Here is an 18,515-nt window from a genome sequence, read left to right as displayed (position 1 = left end):
GTTGTGCCATTTGCAGCTTTCTCCAAGGGCTCATTACTGGGAGCGTGTGACGTCACCGGAGAGTCTGCCTCCTAGTCCATGTTCCTTCTCTCTCTCTCTCTCTCTCTCTCTCTCCCACACACACACACACACACACCTCGAGAGGTCTATTAGTGGGTCACACTCCGAATATCATCACTCTATCTTCTAGGATTATCACTTCGGAACAATGCAGCCAGTGGTGGAGAAATCGCAGAGGGAATGAGGAATACACACTCTGATGATAACCGAACGACTTTTTCAACGAGTTGTTAACAGAAATCCTCAGGAGTGGGATTTACGCATGATGCATGGATGATTTGTGCAGTCTCACATCGGATGACAAGAGCTTCTTCATACAGCTTACATAAAAAAAACTTGTATTTTGGATGGATTTGCCAGTATTAGAACTTTGCGATGACCAAATGACAGACTACATGCACCACAGTAGAAGTTCTGTCCACCATGGGCAGGTCTACCTAAAAGATGATACAGCAGAATTAATATATGGTATAAACTCTGGTCGATTCTCAGTATACATGTAGGCGTATTCTATATGTCAACGAGGCCTTATGGTAGGTTATATTATATATAACTAGCTAGTGTGTATTATATTACATGCGTAATATAAATACCCTACGTGTAATTTTTTGCAAAACTAAAAACATTTAGCCTGGTAAAAAAAAAAAAAAAGAAAAAAAAAAAGCTTGCAAATTCAGGCTTGATGTTATTGATAGAAGTGCAAAATGGAGTTTGTATCATGTAAAGGCGCACTGTTTGTGTTATGGTTAGTCTTTCTGAACTACTCTCTAATGACCCCAGTTTGGTAACTGAGCAGGCAAACTTACAGTGCAGTGTTTAGTAACTCAGAAAGAGAAGACGGTAAAACAGATCAGACGTGCTCTTGGGTGTGATGAGGCGCTGAAGAGGAGAAATCGGCACCGTTTCCATACGCAGAGCGCGTTGTAACACCGTTTCACCGGAGCGCAGCAGCACAACCCTGAAGTTTGAGGTGGGCTTTTATTATGCGAAGCGGCGTTGCGACGTGTCAGAGATGAAGGAAAAGTCCAAGAATGCGGCAAAAACGAGACGAGAAAAAGAAAATGGAGAGTTTTACGAGCTTGCCAAGCTCCTGCCTTTGCCCTCGGCCATCACCTCGCAACTGGATAAGGCCTCCATCATCAGGCTGACCTCCAGCTACCTGAAGATGAGGGCCGTGTTTCCCGACGGTAAGATTTACAGCAGACACCCAGAGAAAGCGTTTTACCATTCCGGCTTGTTGGGTAACACCTCACTGGTACAAATCGGCATTAGTCAATGTACATTGCCTATGACTTTTTTTTTTTTTTAGAAAGCAGTATCCTCATTTTATATAGGCTATAATGTATTACCCTGTTTCACTTGACTAAAAACGAGCTACTGTATTTATTATTAGTATTATTTAGCTTTTATTTTTGCTTATCCATGTCCTCAATAATTAGCCTTCATTCCTACTTATGTTGCGCATTTTAGAAAGATCTTTTAGCATCATAAACTTATAGGCTACATTTAAAATGTATATCCTGAATTTAATATGTATACTGTGACCACTGTTAAAAGCGCTACACAAATACAATTTCATTGAATCGAATATTCCCGTTTTTACATTTAAAAAACGTCTATCTGATTTAAAAGCCAGTACGAGCTGATTTACTGGTGTTGTAATAATAATGAAAATAATAATAATAATAATAATAATAATAATATAATCCTATATGATGATAATAATAATGTATAGTGTTATGTCCAGCACTCCGTGTCACTGGAAATCTCGGCCTCTATACATTGTTATTACACTAGCAGAATATAGACATAGACACCTTCTGTTTAAACACCTGCATGTTTACATTGATTCAAAAGCAGAAACGTTTACAGAGTAAATTCCCAGAGTAAAATAGTACATCACACGCGCTGCTTTAGTTACTACTGGGATATGAATCAAGTGTTGTTATCAGTCTATAGCAACTGTTGAAAATAATTTTCATAAGATATACATCTCTTCATGTTTAGAAAGTTGTTTTTTTAAATCTCTGTTTGCGTTTATTAGTTTGTAAGCTAAAAAAGGATTGCTGTATGTTTGTACAGTGTAACAGGCTGTGGCATTAATGTTACACATGATACACATGTGTAGGTTTGATGAGTTTGTCGAGTTTTGTGTTTATAATTGGCTGTAACGCCTTAGTAATGTGTTTGCGTTAGGATACAGGTTATGAACTTCGGATGAATGAACATGCGGGAAATTAATAGGCTATACACTATTATCCAGAAACGAAAATATTAAATAAATAAACAAACAAATGAACAAAAAAATAAATAAACAAACAAATAAATAAAATAGATGAATAGCCAAACTTAAAAAGGAGAAAGAAGGCTACAGAAGAATAAAACCACTCCATTTGTTTTCACTTAGAAGATATGCAAAGGTAAGAAGCCGATCTTTTTACAGGTGGTTGAAAAATGTAAGATAACCTCAGCATCGAAGCAAAGGAGATGTCCAAGTCCAAGATGTAGTAGAAATAGGCCTAGTCTGCAAATATTTCATCTAAGATTTTATAACTATTTTAATAGCTATTTTGCATATATTTGTATGATTTTATTTTATTTTCTTAATAGCCTCTTTAAAAAAACTTTTTTTAGTTACTAAAAACCTACAATTAGATTATAGTTGTTTTAAGGTGTTTTAGATGTCTGTTAAATATTCTTAAATGTGGAGGTTTTTATCATTTTAATGAATCTTAGAAAATATCGCATTAATTTGAGTTCGCAGAAGTCCATTCTCAAGATTTACAAGGTATAGACAAGTGATAAGTGTTATCATTTTAACACTTAAATTGCCAGCAGTGTTAAAGATTTCACAATCACAATGACAGTGTTAATTATAGGCTTCCCGCAATGAAACAGTAGAAGATAATCCTGTAGTCAAATTAGTGGGTTTTTTTTATTGGCCTAAATACAGTGGTGTTTTTCCAAGAACAGAGTCACATAAAAATATCATGAACACCCCGTCTGGTAGACAAGTTATACATTTATGCCTATGCCCAGTTGTATATTAAAAAAAAAAAAAATATATATATATATATATATATATATATATATATATATATATATATATATATATATAAAAATCGCTATAGGCCTACTCTAGATATGATTTTTTAATACGATATTGGGTGGCATACTGTCAGTAAATACGTTGTTTAGAATTGACAATAGAATAAATTCGCCTTTTAGAAATAACTCGTATGCAAATGGTGCATAAGACGGAAGATCTGTTGACCATTAAGACCCACTTAAAAAGGTAAATTGTCTTTTTTTTTTTAAGTCAAATCAATATCTATATTTTAAAAAACATATTTTCTATCTATCTATTTATCTTTCTCTCTAGCTATCTATCTATATATCTATGTGTCTGCAACATTATCAATTGTTGAAACAGGAAATTGGCAGATTTCTCAAAATAGTCTCAATAAAATCTACTTTTTAGGATCTCCTCAGTGTAGATTTTATTGAGTCTATTGTGAGAAATTCGCGCGTTTCCTGTTGCCCCAGGTTGGTAATGTTGCATTACTGCTGCGTTAGTGGAAAATAGTTTTATTTATCATCAGACCAAACCATTAATGATGCGCTACAGTGTTGTACAGTTAAAATAAATGATGTCTAAAGCTTTGCGGAATTTATATTTCACGCAGTAAATAAAATCCCAAAACCGGGAAAAAAATATTCTTCATTAAACAAGCAGCGCCTCGTGGTTATGATAAATGCTAGTCACATTTCAAAAATGCATTTTGGGAAATAGCCTAAAACCAGATAAGCACATTTAATGAATAAAAAAAAGAAACAGAATTTAGATGAAGCTAACAAAAGCCGACCTGTTAGACAATGATGAGAAGAGTGGATACTACTAGCTACATAGACTGTGTGATTATGTCGCCTGAATAAAAGTCAGCTTTATATTTACATATTTTATATTTTACAGTTTTAAAATTTTTTTTATAAAGTCCTGAAGTATTGATTGTCATCACCACGGAGTCAGCGCTGAATATCTATGAGTACTTACTTTTGTGTGTGTGTGTGTGTGTGTGTGTGTGTGTGTGTGTAAGGTGTGGGGGAGGCATGGGACGAGGTAACGCGCTGTAGTCCGCTTGACTCTGTGGCGAAAGAGCTCGGAGCGCACCTGCTGCAGGTCAGTGCACACACACACACGCACACGCACGCACACACACACACACACAGGTGTGTTTCTCCCGCATGTGCGTGTGATTACTTTTATTATTATTATTGTTGTTGTTGTTGTTGTTGTTGTTGTTGTTGCTGTTGTTCCGTATTGAGTTCAATTGAATTTAATTGAAAGACTGTGTGTATGTTGCATATTGAGAGAGAGAGAGAGAGAGAGAGAGTGAGAGAGAGAGAGAGAGGTCTAACTCAAACTATAACATAGTTCATAGTTTAAGAATTTAAATGATATGAATGCTTCTGAAAATATGTATTAATAAAAGTGTACATTTCTGCAGTCAGTCACAGTTAATGAAGAGACGTAATGTAATGATACGTTATGTTGATTTATCACAGCTGACTTGATTATACTTTTGAATGTTGTTTTTTTTTAGACTCTGGATGGCTTTGTCTTTGTAGTCGCCTCTGATGGCAAAATCATGTATATCTCTGAGACGGCCTCAGTTCACCTTGGCTTATCACAGGTGAGTCCACGTCTAACCTGTGTATAAACTCTAAACAAACTTCATAACCTAACTGAGATCACGTTCAGAACCGGGCCATGCTGATATGCTCTTTGAAACATTTTATTTGTTACCCTGTGGTGATAAATGAAACAATGGAAAGTAAATGTCTAACCTGGAGAATATTATCTGATGGTGTGTGTGTGTGTAGGGGTGTGTGTGTGTGTGTGTGTGTGTGTCCTGCTGGGATTCTTTAGTCTGGTTTTGTTCAATACACCAGTTTGCGGGATGTGAAAGCACGAAGCGTGTTTGCTCAGCACACTGAAAACACTGAGGTTTTGGTCATGCAAATGTCACTATTTCTCAGCTGTTGTATATCTGGTTGAGTAAGCTTCAATCTGCTAGCTGATGAAAAGGAAACACAGATGAAGCAATTGTGGACTCCTTAAAGCTTCGAAAGATAAGCTGAAAGATGTGCAATCGGAGGAGGAAATGAACCCCATCCAGTTAATTGTGGGATGATTTGTTTGGCTGTGAAGTTTTCTGCTGTTTGAACAGATGACGTGCGAGACGGAGAAATTCTGAGAAGATACAGGAGTTTTTATTCGCGGGAGCAGTGATACACATTGTGTTTGTGCTGCATGTAGGCACACACAAACGCACACGAATACTAGGCTATTCTCTGATTTGGATTTGTCCACAATAAAAGTTACAATAAAATACATTAAGGCAAAACCTCTTGGGTTGTTTTTAGTATTAGGATGGCATTTCACAATCAAATTAAAATAGTCAATATGTTAAAATGATGTAATATACCATATACTCTAGGAATTCATCTTGTTTTTTTTGTTTTTTTTTAACAGTAATTTCCATTTCTGTGTTCACACTATAAACTAAAACCAATGCATGAAACAATAGACTACTTTAAGGAAATGTAGGCAAAGCATTTCACCTGAAGGTCATTTCTTTAAGAAATAAGACTCGCCCTCTTTCCTGCCTCCAGCATTAAAAAAATGAGTCGTTTTTTTATATATATAGGATGCACAGGTCATCTAAATGGCAAAAGACCTTTTCACCAATGATACAATGAACTTTGCATAGCCATTTTTAATTGATTTGCATGCATGTGTAATACTGTCCACGTCTCTGCGAGCATTTTCCATCGACATCAACCGAACAGGGTTTCAATCTAAAGAGGAACAGATCGACCAAGTAACTAACGAGCGTGTTGCAAAGACGATTATGAAAAGTGTAGACTGCTAGGTTTCATTCACCAAAAAACGGCTAGCATTCTTGTACATGAATGTCTTTGGGATTGTGATGGACGATATGTAGATATATATATATATATATATATATATATATATATATATATATATATATATATATGTGTGTGTGTGTGTGTGTGTGTGTGTGTGTGTGCTGTGGAGTGATTTTTGTATTTCAGCACAGTGCACAAAGCAATGAGATATGACTCTGGAAAGCATGTTTTTAATTGTTTTGACTCTCTGAGAAATACCTGAATATCAAAATATATATTAGAATATCATTCACTTTAAAAAAATTTAAAAAAAAGGAAAAAAGTTTGATGCTAAGTGAATGCTTCTTTCTTTTAACTCTCCTATTATGTTTGGGCGGAAAAGAAGTTACATCCATTATGTTATGGGTCAGAATGACTTCCACAGTTTAAACACACACACAAAAACAGCTAAGAACAGCTTAAAACAGTAAAACTTTGTTATGTCTGAGACAAGCCATAAGAAGAAAGATCGCATATAAGTTCATGACCCTAAATGAGGAGCCAAAATATTTATCAGTATTTCAGACATCACACATATGGAAATTGGTCAACTTGACCCATAACATAATAGGAGGGTTAATTAGGAGTTAGCAAAATCATATATTTATATATTTGTTCTATATTTGTTCAGATTTGCTAGGCAAGTGATTTGGTGAGTATGTGTGTGTGTGTGTGAGAGAGAGAGAAAGAGAGTAAGAGAGCGAGCACGCACCATGTGTTGTACTGTGCTATAAAACTTAAATTAAGTAATACAGTTTTGATTTGAACGCATTATTATATTCTTTCAAGTACATCCAAGAGTATCTCTTCATCATGAGACCATGTTTTTGAAAATAACCTTCATGTGTTTTTCATTTCATTAAATGATTTTTTTCTGTTTTATTTTTTAATCAACAAACTGAAACCAAATGAGGAATTTTGTTTCGATTTGTATATTAAAATGAAATTAAATCATGAGACATTAAAGCTGGGGTATGCAGAACATGTGTTGGGTGTGTTTGACATGGGTGAGATTCCTCAGAGCGTCACCCACACACTCACTCACTCACACACATACACATGTAACACACCGAGTTTGGGATTTTGTAGGTACTTTTAATATACAATGCTGTTTTTACTTTACTCAAATTAGCACTACCTATAGACGGCTCACATACATACACACACACACACACACACACACACACACACACACACACACACACACTACTATGCAAATAACCAAGTCGCTGTTTATGTAGAAACACCTGCATATACCAGCTATTGAACATTCAATGATATGGTGCACATTCATGCTCATAAGCATGCACTACCAGTCAAAAGATGAGACACATTAAATTCAATACATCATGTTTCACGGCCTGTAAAGACATTTTGATAAAAGCACCTGATAGAAATTTGCATCTAATGCAAATGTAAAGTAAATAGTGATGTTAATGCCCATGTACAAATGTCTTTCTAAATATGTGTGTATTTCAATAAGGTTTTTTTTGTTTGTTTGTTTGTTTGTTTTTTACTTAAAATCAAATAGTTTCCCTTAAAAAAAAAGTACAAACAAAGTCGTTTTCATTTCTGTTTAGGAGAAGCAGTGAGGAGCTTGGCATAACTCTCCTGCATGAAGCTCTCTCATGAAGCTGGCTGAGAAAATGCCAAGAGTGTACAAAGATTAATCAGGAGTTGTGTTAAGAATATAAAATATAACAGAATTTCGATTTGTTTCACTTTTGTATCATTCCATGTGCATAATTTCATAGTGTTAATGTTGTCATTATTATTTTTTTAAAATAGTAGATAAAATAAAATAAAAAAAAATCAAAATAATATAGTAGAAAATAGTAAAAAAAAAAAAATAATAATTAAGAAACCCCTATGAGCAGTTCTTTATGAGAAGTTTTTGACTAGTGTGTAGAAATGTCATAAATGGCATCAGAGTCAGATGTGAAGTCTCGTGAAAATTGTGAAATCACACTTCAGTCGATCGGTGCTATCTTAATCGGAGAAAGTTTGGGTGTGTAGTCCAGCGTACTTTGCGTGCCTTCCGCTTGGGCGCTGTGTACGTGGACGCGTCACTAAGCTGCAGCTCCCACAAAGCTCAGCTTTAGATCCTGAGCCGCAGCTGCTTAGAAAGCAATTTGTAGCTGAAGTGGCGAGCGGTGGCCCTCGCCGTCTCCGACCTGCCCTACTAATTTGCGCAGCAAAATAGATCAAAGTCCAGCCTGCACTCGGCTTTTGTTTTCACATGCAAATCGTCTCCCTTTTTTTTCTCCCCCCTCCCCTCAGACGTTAACCCTTTGCTTTGGCTGGTGTCAGTGTCCTTTTAGAGCGCAACTGAATCAGCCTGAATCTCTTTGAATGAGACATAGATCGATTTCAGAGGACTGGGAGCTTAGCTTTAGCCCCACCACCAACATCACACCACACACACACACACACACACACACACACACAAACGCCAAATAGACATTTCTCTGAGCTGAGGTAATCTTCTTAAACGTCAGAGATTACAACTAATCCTGATCTGAAAAATTGGTTACATTTGTCTAAAATGGTTCTAACTCTTTTTTATTATTATTTTATTTTAAAAAGACATGGTAGTAATCTGATTAATTAAATGCGCAATTATTATCCGAAACACGTCCAGCACAACAATCCTGACAAATGTAAACTGTATTCTCTGTATTCTGTAGCTCCTCTCTGTTTCTTTTCTCACAGGTTGAGTTGACAGGTAACAGCATATTCGAATACATCCACCCGTCTGACCATGACGAGATGACTGCAGTGCTGAGCGCTCACCAGCCACTTCACCCGCACCTTCTACCAGGTTAGTACACACACACATACACCCACAGATAAAAACCTAAATATATCCCTGTGCACTGGGCACCAAACACACACTGTGTGTATATGGACACACACAGCACTGATCTGTCATATCTGTGTGTGTGTCAGAGTACGAGATGGAACGATCCTTCTTCCTCAGGATGAAGTGTGTATTAGCCAAGCGGAACGCAGGGCTGACGTGCGGTGGTTACAAGGTAATCTCTCATTCACTGTAAACATCTTGCTGAGAAGCACCGCACTCCCAACTCAACAGCCTATGTACACTGTAAATGATTTCAGAGCTGTCTTCGCTGAATGAACGTGCTACAGGCCTGAGAATATCATCAGCACGATTAACTTTGTCGAAAGACTAAAAGAGGCTCATACATTCTCTTTCAAATTTAAAACTTGACAACGGCAAGCGAGTAATAACACTCTGCGTATATAAACAGAGCGATTTTTGAGTACTACAAGGTGTCCCCAAAAGTTTCCGTACAATCTTTAGCAAAATGTCTTCCAAACGGTTTAATATTTTGTTTCTTCTTCTTATTATTATTCTTCTTATTATTATATTCAGATAGCCTTTAAGAATGCCTTTGACAAAAGAAAAGCATATTGAAATCATTCACATGGCTGGATCGGGATGCTGTAGCGAGGTCGCAATGGACATTCAATTACACGCATCACACGGGATGTGTTAACACGAGTTCATCATGAGTGGGAGAAGAGACGTGCGTGTTTATAAAGAAACAGCAATCACGTAGATGATGTTTTGTAAATAAAGCTACATTTAGCTAAAAAGGGTTCGTTTCCCCCACGTATGGAGACTTTCAGGACACGCTGTATATTAGCCTTTGCTCTGATAATGCTTTTCGCTCTCAAAAATCTGTCTAAAATGTGAAAGGGTGTCGTTTTTAAAATTCCCTCCTCCATTCACGCCTAGGAGTCTAATAAGACTCATAAAAAGCCCTTCGTTCATTGTGCACACTGTCTACAATGTATTTGGCCTCATGCTTTGTTAGATATAAAGGCAGATTGGGGCTAGTCCTAGTCTGAAGTATGATAGTAAATGAAGACACTGAAAATCTTGAAAATGCTGAAAAACTGACAAGTTGCATTCATTAAATGAGGATCGTGTGTCTGTAACAGCTCTCATAGCTATCGCTTCAGCTGGTTTCTGTTCTCTGTGCTCGTGTGAGCACGGACACGAGCGGTGCTGGGGAAATCCTCCCTGCCTCCTTCACTCATAAATCACGCCCCCCCCCCCCCACCACTACCACCCCCCGCCCCCCGATTGCTTTTGGAGATTTGTTTGAAATTTACATTGGCAGTAAACAAGCTTGGTATGTTAAAGAGAGAATGAATCATGTGCTGCATTCAGAGGCAGAGCTGCAGATCCAGATAAATGAGGCCAAATAGGATCTTTGCTGCCGAGAGCATGTGTGTGTCCTATTAAAGAGCACCGAGACCCTAGGCAGAGCTCATCTAACCAAAATAAGCTCAGACAGAACATACTCACATAACACACACACACACACACACACACACACCCCGCACGATCTTCCCTCATCCATCAGCATATCCCACTCTGGAAGATCTGCTCTCCAGGCAACAAGAGGTGAGCTTGAAGAGGTAGAAGGAGGAGAGGATCAGTAGGGAAAAGTGTGTGTACTTGGTCTTGTGTGTGTGTGTGTGTGTGTGTGTGTGTGTGAGATGTGATGAGATGTGATGTATAGCCTTACAGCAGCACACACATTCTTCTACTTAGAATAAATGTCAAGAATAAGTTGCATGCATTAGATTGAGTCTGGTTAAATGATAGAATATTCTGCATGAATACAGTTTGTTCTACATGCACAGTAACATCTGTGAAGAAAAAAACCTAATTTACTCTTACAGATTTAATTTGACTTCATTTGAATTAAGTATCTGAGAGTGAACTCAACGGAGGTGATTTGGATTTAGTGTCATGTACACTGAAATATTGAACACAGTTTCAGAGTGATTCCGTCACAGTATTTAGCCCTTGTAACTCAAACATTTCATTTTAATGCAATTTAAAATAAAAAAAAGAATAATATATTAACTTGAATAAGTTTCACGTTTCCACATGAAAGAAAACATGCACTTAACAATGAATAAATGTGTCAAGAATCAATATCTTTTTTTAATCTTATATCTCCTTTTTTTCTCTTTTCTGCAATTAGCTGTTACATAAGTAGCAGAGTTAAGCATAGAATTATGGAATACACAAATGTGGTTTATCTAGCTAAATTATTAATAGTTAGTATAAATTGGGTAACGGGTTTCTTTCTGTACCTAGTCAGTCAATATTTACAATATCACTGAAAATAAAGAAATAGAGAACGAGAGAACTTACGTTTCTTCTTCCCGTGATCTTCAGGAAATTTGGATGATGCAACTTCATGTTAAATATTGAAACATTAGTAAATTGTGGAATATTTTAAGGGGCGAATGTGTTACGTGCAAACAGTGATGTCTTAGCAAATGCGGATATCTTGAATAAGGGAAAAGTTAGCTAATATTTCTTATTGTGAGCTTATTATATTACAAATATAAGTGTGTGTGTGTGTATATATATATATATATATATATATATATATATATATATATATATATACACATATATATATATATATATATATATATATATATATATATATATATATACACACACACACACACACAGGTGCATCTCAAAAACTTAAAAAAGTGTAACTTTCGTATATTGTAGATTCATTGCACATAAAGTGAAATATTTCAAGCCTTTTTTTGTCTTAATCTTGATGATTACAGCTTACAGCTCATGGAACTCAAAAATCTAGTATCTCAAAATATTAGAATAAAGAATTTATAATACAGAAATGTCGACCTGAGAAGAACTCTAATCAACTAATTAACTCATCTGCTGGTGTTGGTCCACTGTGTTTTCTCAAGTTGAGAGTCATTGCAGCGTCTACCATGAGGTTTTAGAGCACTTCTGCTGACAAGCTTTATGGAGATGCTGATTTCTTTTCCAGCAGGACTTGGCACCTGTACAGTGCCAAAACTACTAGTAACTGGTTTGCTGACCATGGTTTTACAGTGCTTGATTGGCCAGCCAACTCACCTGACCTGAGCCCCATAGAGAATCTATAAGAGACATCAGACCCAACAATACAGACGAGCTGAAGGCCGCTATCAAAGCAACCTGGGCTTCCATAACACCTCAGCAGTGCCACAGGCTGATTGCCTCCATGCCATGCCGCATCGATGCAGTAATTTCTGAAAAAGGAGCCCCGACCAAGAATGCATAAATTAAAATACTTTTCAGAATTTTGACATTTCTGTATTATAAATTCTTTATTCTAACATTATGAGATAATGGAATTTTGAGTTCCAGTAAGCCGCAATCATCAAGATTAAAACAAAAAAAAAGGCTTGAAATATTTCACTTTATGTGTAATGAATCTAGAACATATGAAAGTTCCACTTTTTGAATAAAATTACGGGGAAAAAATGTACTTTTCCACGATATTCTAATTATATATATATATATATATATATATATATATATATATATATATATATATATATGTATGTGTGTATGTGTGTGTGAGTGATTCTAGATATATTTGCTAATGTCGAGCATTAAATGGTCTTATTCTGTCTGGTCTTAACTCTTGAAATAAGCAAAATTATGTGGCAAGAGAATATGACCATTACAAGCTTTAAATGAGTAAAAAAAAGATAAATTGTGAAAACAAGCTAATAAAGATAAATATTAATTGATTTTCAAAATATTTTTAGTTGCTTAGATAGCATTTCTGCATTGTTGTAGGACTAACATGTATATTTGTCCTAATCTATAATGGATGACTTATGGAAATGAAAAAAATAAGGGGAAAAAACAACAGATTTTAAAATAATTGAATGATTATATCAAGGTTAAGTGTCGTTATAGTGGACTGGGACAAGTACAACGCTGTTTTCAAAGTGTTATAGATGTTTTATGGTTTTAGGTTATTTATACAAGACATGCACATAGGTTTGCCATGAAGAACACTTTACCTGTGTTTAAATTTGTTAAACGTCTTTTATATTTACTTTTCATGCATATTTGTAAATGTAATATCAGTGGGATACACATGGTATCCCGTTAGTGGAATTACACGAAGTTTTTTTTTTCAATGGCTAATGAAAATAGTGTGGTGTAGCATATTTTTACACTACACTAAGCTGCAGCTGGATCTAATAAAAGTTACCATTATTACATTAATGATACACTTATAGCATTTATGTCTGTGGCATATAGCACTTAGCCTGGTCTGTTTTTTTTGCATGTGCGTGCAGGTGATTCACTGCAGTGGTTATCTAAAGATCCGGCAGTATGTGATGGAGGTGTGTCTCTACGAGTCCTGCTATCAGATTGTGGGTCTGGTGGCAGTGGGTCACTCGCTGCCTCCCAGCGGCATCACCGAGATCAAACTCCACAGCAACATGTTCATGTTCCGCGCCAGCCTAGACCTCAAGCTCATCTTCCTCGACAGCAGGTGAGGCCTACGGCAATCATCATCATCACGTGTAGAGCCAGATCAAATCCTGACCCCTCCTGTGACATCGTTAAAACAATGTAGCAAAGCCTCCTGAAAAGTTCACAACTCTCAAGATGTTGCTGAACATGAAGGCAAAGTTTGCATATTCAAACAAAGGCTACATTTACTCAGCAAATTGTACTGCCCAAATCAGATGTTTTTCATATTCGTTTCTGGAACTTTTGTTTTTTAACTGTGATCGCAAGGAGAGAAAGTCAATTCTTAAAGGAAAAGTCCAAATGTAACCCAATTCCAAAATGCACACAATTTGCTTTATTTTTACTTCGACTTCATTATGTTCTCTGTCTCCACACCAGAGTGGCTGAGTTGACCGGTTATGAGCCGCAGGACCTGATAGAGAAAACCCTTTACCATCACGTCCACGGCTGTGACGTGTTCCACCTGAGATACGCACACCACTTACGTGAGTCCCTGTACAACCTGATCAAATGAACTGCACTACAGTAAACACATTATTAGAAATTTGAGAGTTGACATATTAAAAATAGAGTTGACTTAATAAAGCATACATGGGTAAAGACAGAAAAAAAGTATGAATATGATGCGTGCTGATAACGTGATTAAAACGTTTAGTGCCGTTCTATGCATATATTTATAGACCCTGAAGCATTAAACACTTCATGGGAATGAAGTGAACCGTGGAACACTTTTAATGACCGGCAGCAATACAGTCCTTGGGTTTCTGTGAAATATGGGCATGAATGTATGTATTCTATTAGACATATGCAGTTCTCCATGGATTCATGCCGTCACCACGGACACAGGGATATTAAGTAAACAGGGATATGAGCACGCTAGGGTTGGAGAAATCGGAGTAGCAGAGGTTGTCCTCGGTAAGAGGATGGCAGTGTATCGTGAACTCTCTCTCTCTCTCTCTCTCTCTCTCATTGCAGTACTGGTGAAAGGGCAGGTCACCACAAAGTATTACCGCATGTTGTCCAAGCATGGCGGCTGGGTCTGGGTCCAAAGTTACGCCACCATCGTGCACAACAGCCGCTCATCTCGGCCGCACTGCATCGTTAGTGTCAACTACGTTCTCACGTGAGTCCCTGATGTCATCTTTTAGCTCTTTCATATTTCTGCATGTCCACTGCAAAACTAAAATGATAGGAATTCGTTTGTGTGTAAAGATGATTGGGGTTCTGGATCACATTTTGGAGTGTGTGATTTTATTTATTTTTATATGAGATGATCGTGGAGATGACTTTCATGAGCTACTATTGTTAAAGTTGCTTTTAGTCATATTTGATTATTTTAATTTGACTTGCGACTTGAATTAAATGACTTTTGAATTATGTCAGCGACACTAATGGTTTTCGCATGGGAAGGTGTTCATTTCTTGTTCTATACGTTTAATATTTGTATTGCTGGGATTTTAAGAATTCTTACACTGAAAGGGGGTCACTGGCTGTAAAATGTTTCAGAACGCATACTTTTTTGAATGAACTCTACTGCGACCCGAGTATGTGGCCATAGCCACGTAATGCAGTTCTCTTGATGCCATGCAGTCTTTTTTGATTTTGCATAAAAAACATCTGGATTCAACCCCTTTACTAACCCCAGTGTGTACGCATTTATTCTACAGCGATATTGAGTATAAGGACTTGCAATTGTCTCAGGAGCAGCTCAAGGCCAGACCAGTCCTGTCCTATAAGAGCTCTCATTCTCCACCACAGGACTTGCGCAAACAGTTCAAAACCAAAACAGCCAGAGTCAAAACCAAACCCAAAACGTCCCCATACCCACAGGTACAACACCACTGCCACTTATTGTACACAAACATGCCAGTATATGAATTCAAACAAAGTACATGAAAACAATCACATAGACATGTTTTGCCCTCCAGAATTATAGGCACCCTTCATAAGGATGTGCACAAATGACTGTATAAAATAAATTGTACACAAAACAATTAAACTAATCAAACTATAGGAAAAAAAAACACTTTATATTTGGTTTAACAATAAAAAAAAATCATTTTAATTGAAACCAATTTTCTTCCCTCATGCTATTTCTTCTGTAAAAATATATGTAACAAAACTGACACAAACAAATTGTCATCCTTAAAAAACTTGTTTTATTTATTTTATACTATTAGATATTTTATAATATTTATAATTATATTTTCCTTGTTTCCCTGGGGTATAAATATAAGGTTGCACACTTTTTTTTTTTTTAAATAAATTTTTTTTTTTTTTTAAATCCCCTTTGTAATCCATTACCATGGAAAAACCAAAGGAGACCTGCACAAAAATGTGGAAAAAAAAGTCCAATTATACAAAAAAAGTTTCATATGCCTGAAACAGAAAGTTTGGCAGCAGATAGATGCATGAGTACAATGTTCTCATGGGTCCAGTTCAATTCATTTCTAAGGCTGTCAAGTTTCAAAATCACCTGTTAAATGGCACTTTCGTGGCAACAAGCTATAGAATGTCCCTGAGATCAAAGTATCACTCAGTGCATGTGTTATTCCTTTTATATATTCATTTTGCTCATTTTCATGACGGGTTGCAATAAATCTGGAGGTACTGTGTAAACCCAAAACGCAATTTTTATAAAGTTTAACTGTTTACATATTGATGCGCATTTATCCCCTGCAGCTCTCCATGTCCTCTGATAAGTTGGAATCCCCTCCAGGAGGTAGCTGGAAGTCAAGTCCTCCGTGCAGCCTTTCAGCCAGCCAGGAAAAGAGTCCTGTCTCACTTTCCAACCCTGAGCCGGGCGAGATGCTGCCCTATAGTCTGCCGCTGCGGTACTCGTGCGCACAAGCTCACACACGCCTCCGTGAGGACTGCAGAAAGCTGCGGCCAGTGACCAGTTCCCCAGAGCAGGATGAGTGTCAGCTCCTGTCAGGTCCAGTGGTCCACAGAGAAGAACACTGGAGCAACACAGGCTCCCCCAAACACCCTATAAATCCACACACACTCAGCACTAAATCTTCTCTGCACAACGGCAGCCCAACCACCTCATCGTATGGCAACAGTTACGCAGGTAAGAACAAGAGAAGGACGTTGTCTAAATCAACTATCTTGCTTCAAAAGGAATGGCGTCTGAACATTTTGCAAATGATATAAGAAATAACTCTGCCAATTCTGAATGAATGAACATCAAGTTTCATTTGTAAATTAGTCAGTGATAATTCTACAATATGTTTTGACCTATAATTCTTAAGTTATTTTTTTTTATGCCTGATGTAAAGGATTCATTCTGAAATAATATAGACGCCATCTATCCTATCAGCATCATTGTAAACATCCAACCATTGGGCCATTTGTAATGCATCAAAACTGCACCATATTCACCAAACAGGCCATGTGCTGTCAGCCCCCACTACTCCTTCGAACCTTTGAAAGGGACCACCATTTTTATCCATATTTAGTCCATCACCATATTCAGACCATTCTAGAACCAACAGTGACACCAAAATGGTCATATGTCAGTGTTGTTATAACTATAGTGCTTCACTATTATGTGCCTCACTAACTGCCTTGGGTACTTTTATCTTGCAGATTGTGCTACAGTGTCCAGGAGGTTTCCCGGGGAGTCTCTCCATGAAAACTTCAGCAGCTGCTCGTCTTCCTCCAGACCTAGCAGCCGCTTCAAAGAGGAGCCATATGAACATCTCTCCATCAGCCATAGCAGGCCACAGAGCCATCTTCACAATCCTATACAGGGAAGTACTGAGGCTAGGAAACTCAGTAAAGACCCCACAGGGAGGACCGAGATGGCAGTGCCATGCCGGCTGTTGAGTAAGAGCACCTATGATCAGCCACGTGTGTGCCAGGGACTCCAGAACCTTAGTCAGAACTTTCCCATGCAGATGATGCTGGAACAGAAACATAGGTTGCACATGACTGAGACATCATACAACCCCCAAGGGCAGCAGCAAACGGCTCGTGGGCACTGCGATGCCACCAGGGGTGAGGAGAGGACAGTACTGAAGGGACAAGCTCCATACGTCTCGCTGAACCTTCACCACGTTCTGGCTAAGCACAGCTCCTTCCCAGCTGTGCCGTATTCACTTGGGCACCTGACGGACAGCTACAACTACCGGGGGGAGGAACTCAACCCCTATTTGTACAGGGGCCAGAGCCCTGCCTCCCGCCCTTCCCCTGAGACCCACAGCCAAATTCCGCACTACATCGGCACCTCGGTCATCATCAGCAACGAGAGGTGACATGCTCAGGGTCAGTTGTCAGGGGTCAGATACCAAGGACGCTAAAACTCTTGTGCCAGTAGGCTGCAAGTGAACAGTGATTCAGACACAGCTGCACTCATGCAAGCCAGTGCTAGACTCTGCATGGAGCAACACATTACTTCAGGTACTGAATATATTCTATTTTTGCAAACCGCATAGCCGATAGTGAGACGACAAAGCTGGTGATATTTGTGAAAATGCTTAGAACTGGTATAATCATCTATGATTTTTATTTGAATGGCGTCCTAGTTGCTGAAAAAGCAAGCAACTAAATATGCAAGAGCATATCGCTCAATGTGAACTGAAAACTTACCTAACTGTAGGTTCGATTTGACCTAAATAGTATAAAAATCCTGATATTATATTTAAAATCAATGTCAAGATGCACAGACTGTTAACCCCCACCTTAACAACCTTTCAAGAATTATGATTTTTTTAAAAAAGTTTACACACAGCATGATGGGTATGATATGTGAACAGTGAAAACAAAATGTACTGATATTAAGAATTTAAATGTTTTTGCCATGTGATTTATTTTTAAGTTGAAACAAACCAAAAGAACATAATATCTTTTTTTTTAAAATATGCTCACTGGCTCATGGACAGAAGATATTAGCAATTTCCCAGCTCCTGCTTCAAGATCTATGTTGATGAACAACCAATAACCCACATGCTTAAAAGTTATATAGCCTTAGATTGTGGCCAATAAGGTGCAGGAAATACCAATTCTGCTTGATCAAAAAGAAATAATACTATGTTTATTTCTGCCACTGCTTTGACATATTTGTGACAAATATAAATGAAACTGCAATAAATGAATTGCATCCAAAAGATATTGAAATGATGAA

The 18,515-nt window shown here is 37.5% G+C and overlaps 1 protein-coding gene across 1 annotated transcript; it reads left to right on the top strand.

Annotated features, from left to right (window-relative positions):
* The first annotated feature begins 901 nt into the window (after nt 1-901).
* Nucleotides 902-18,296, top strand: sim2 (SIM bHLH transcription factor 2). Its single transcript, XM_053646026.1, has 11 exons — nt 902-1,247; nt 4,158-4,240; nt 4,665-4,754; nt 8,746-8,854; nt 8,983-9,068; nt 13,207-13,406; nt 13,766-13,872; nt 14,363-14,510; nt 15,055-15,217; nt 16,070-16,460; nt 16,979-18,296. The coding sequence occupies exons 1-11, from the start codon at nt 1,073-1,075 to the stop codon at nt 17,644-17,646; spliced, it is 2,220 nt and encodes a 739-aa protein (XP_053502001.1). The 5' UTR covers nt 902-1,072; the 3' UTR covers nt 17,647-18,296.
* Nucleotides 18,297-18,515: the final 219 nt, after the last annotated feature.

This window comes from Ictalurus furcatus, chromosome 16, assembly GCF_023375685.1.
Source record: "Ictalurus furcatus strain D&B chromosome 16, Billie_1.0, whole genome shotgun sequence".
Lineage (NCBI taxonomy): Eukaryota > Metazoa > Chordata > Actinopteri > Siluriformes > Ictaluridae > Ictalurus > Ictalurus furcatus.
The sequence above is the reverse complement of the archived record's forward strand: the minus strand, read 5'-3'. Positions and strand labels throughout refer to the sequence as shown.

Bases quoted from the DNA above. Each gene is read 5' to 3' on its own strand.
- sim2 (XM_053646026.1), top strand. From the start codon at position 1,073: ATGAAGGAAAAGTCCAAGAATGCGGCAAAAACGAGACGAGAAAAAGAA. The intron at 14,511-15,054 runs GTGAGTCCCTGA...TTTATTCTACAG, and splicing joins AGTGTCAACTACGTTCTCAC to CGATATTGAGTATAAGGACT. The intron at 16,461-16,978 runs GTAAGAACAAGA...TTTATCTTGCAG, and splicing joins GTATGGCAACAGTTACGCAG to ATTGTGCTACAGTGTCCAGG.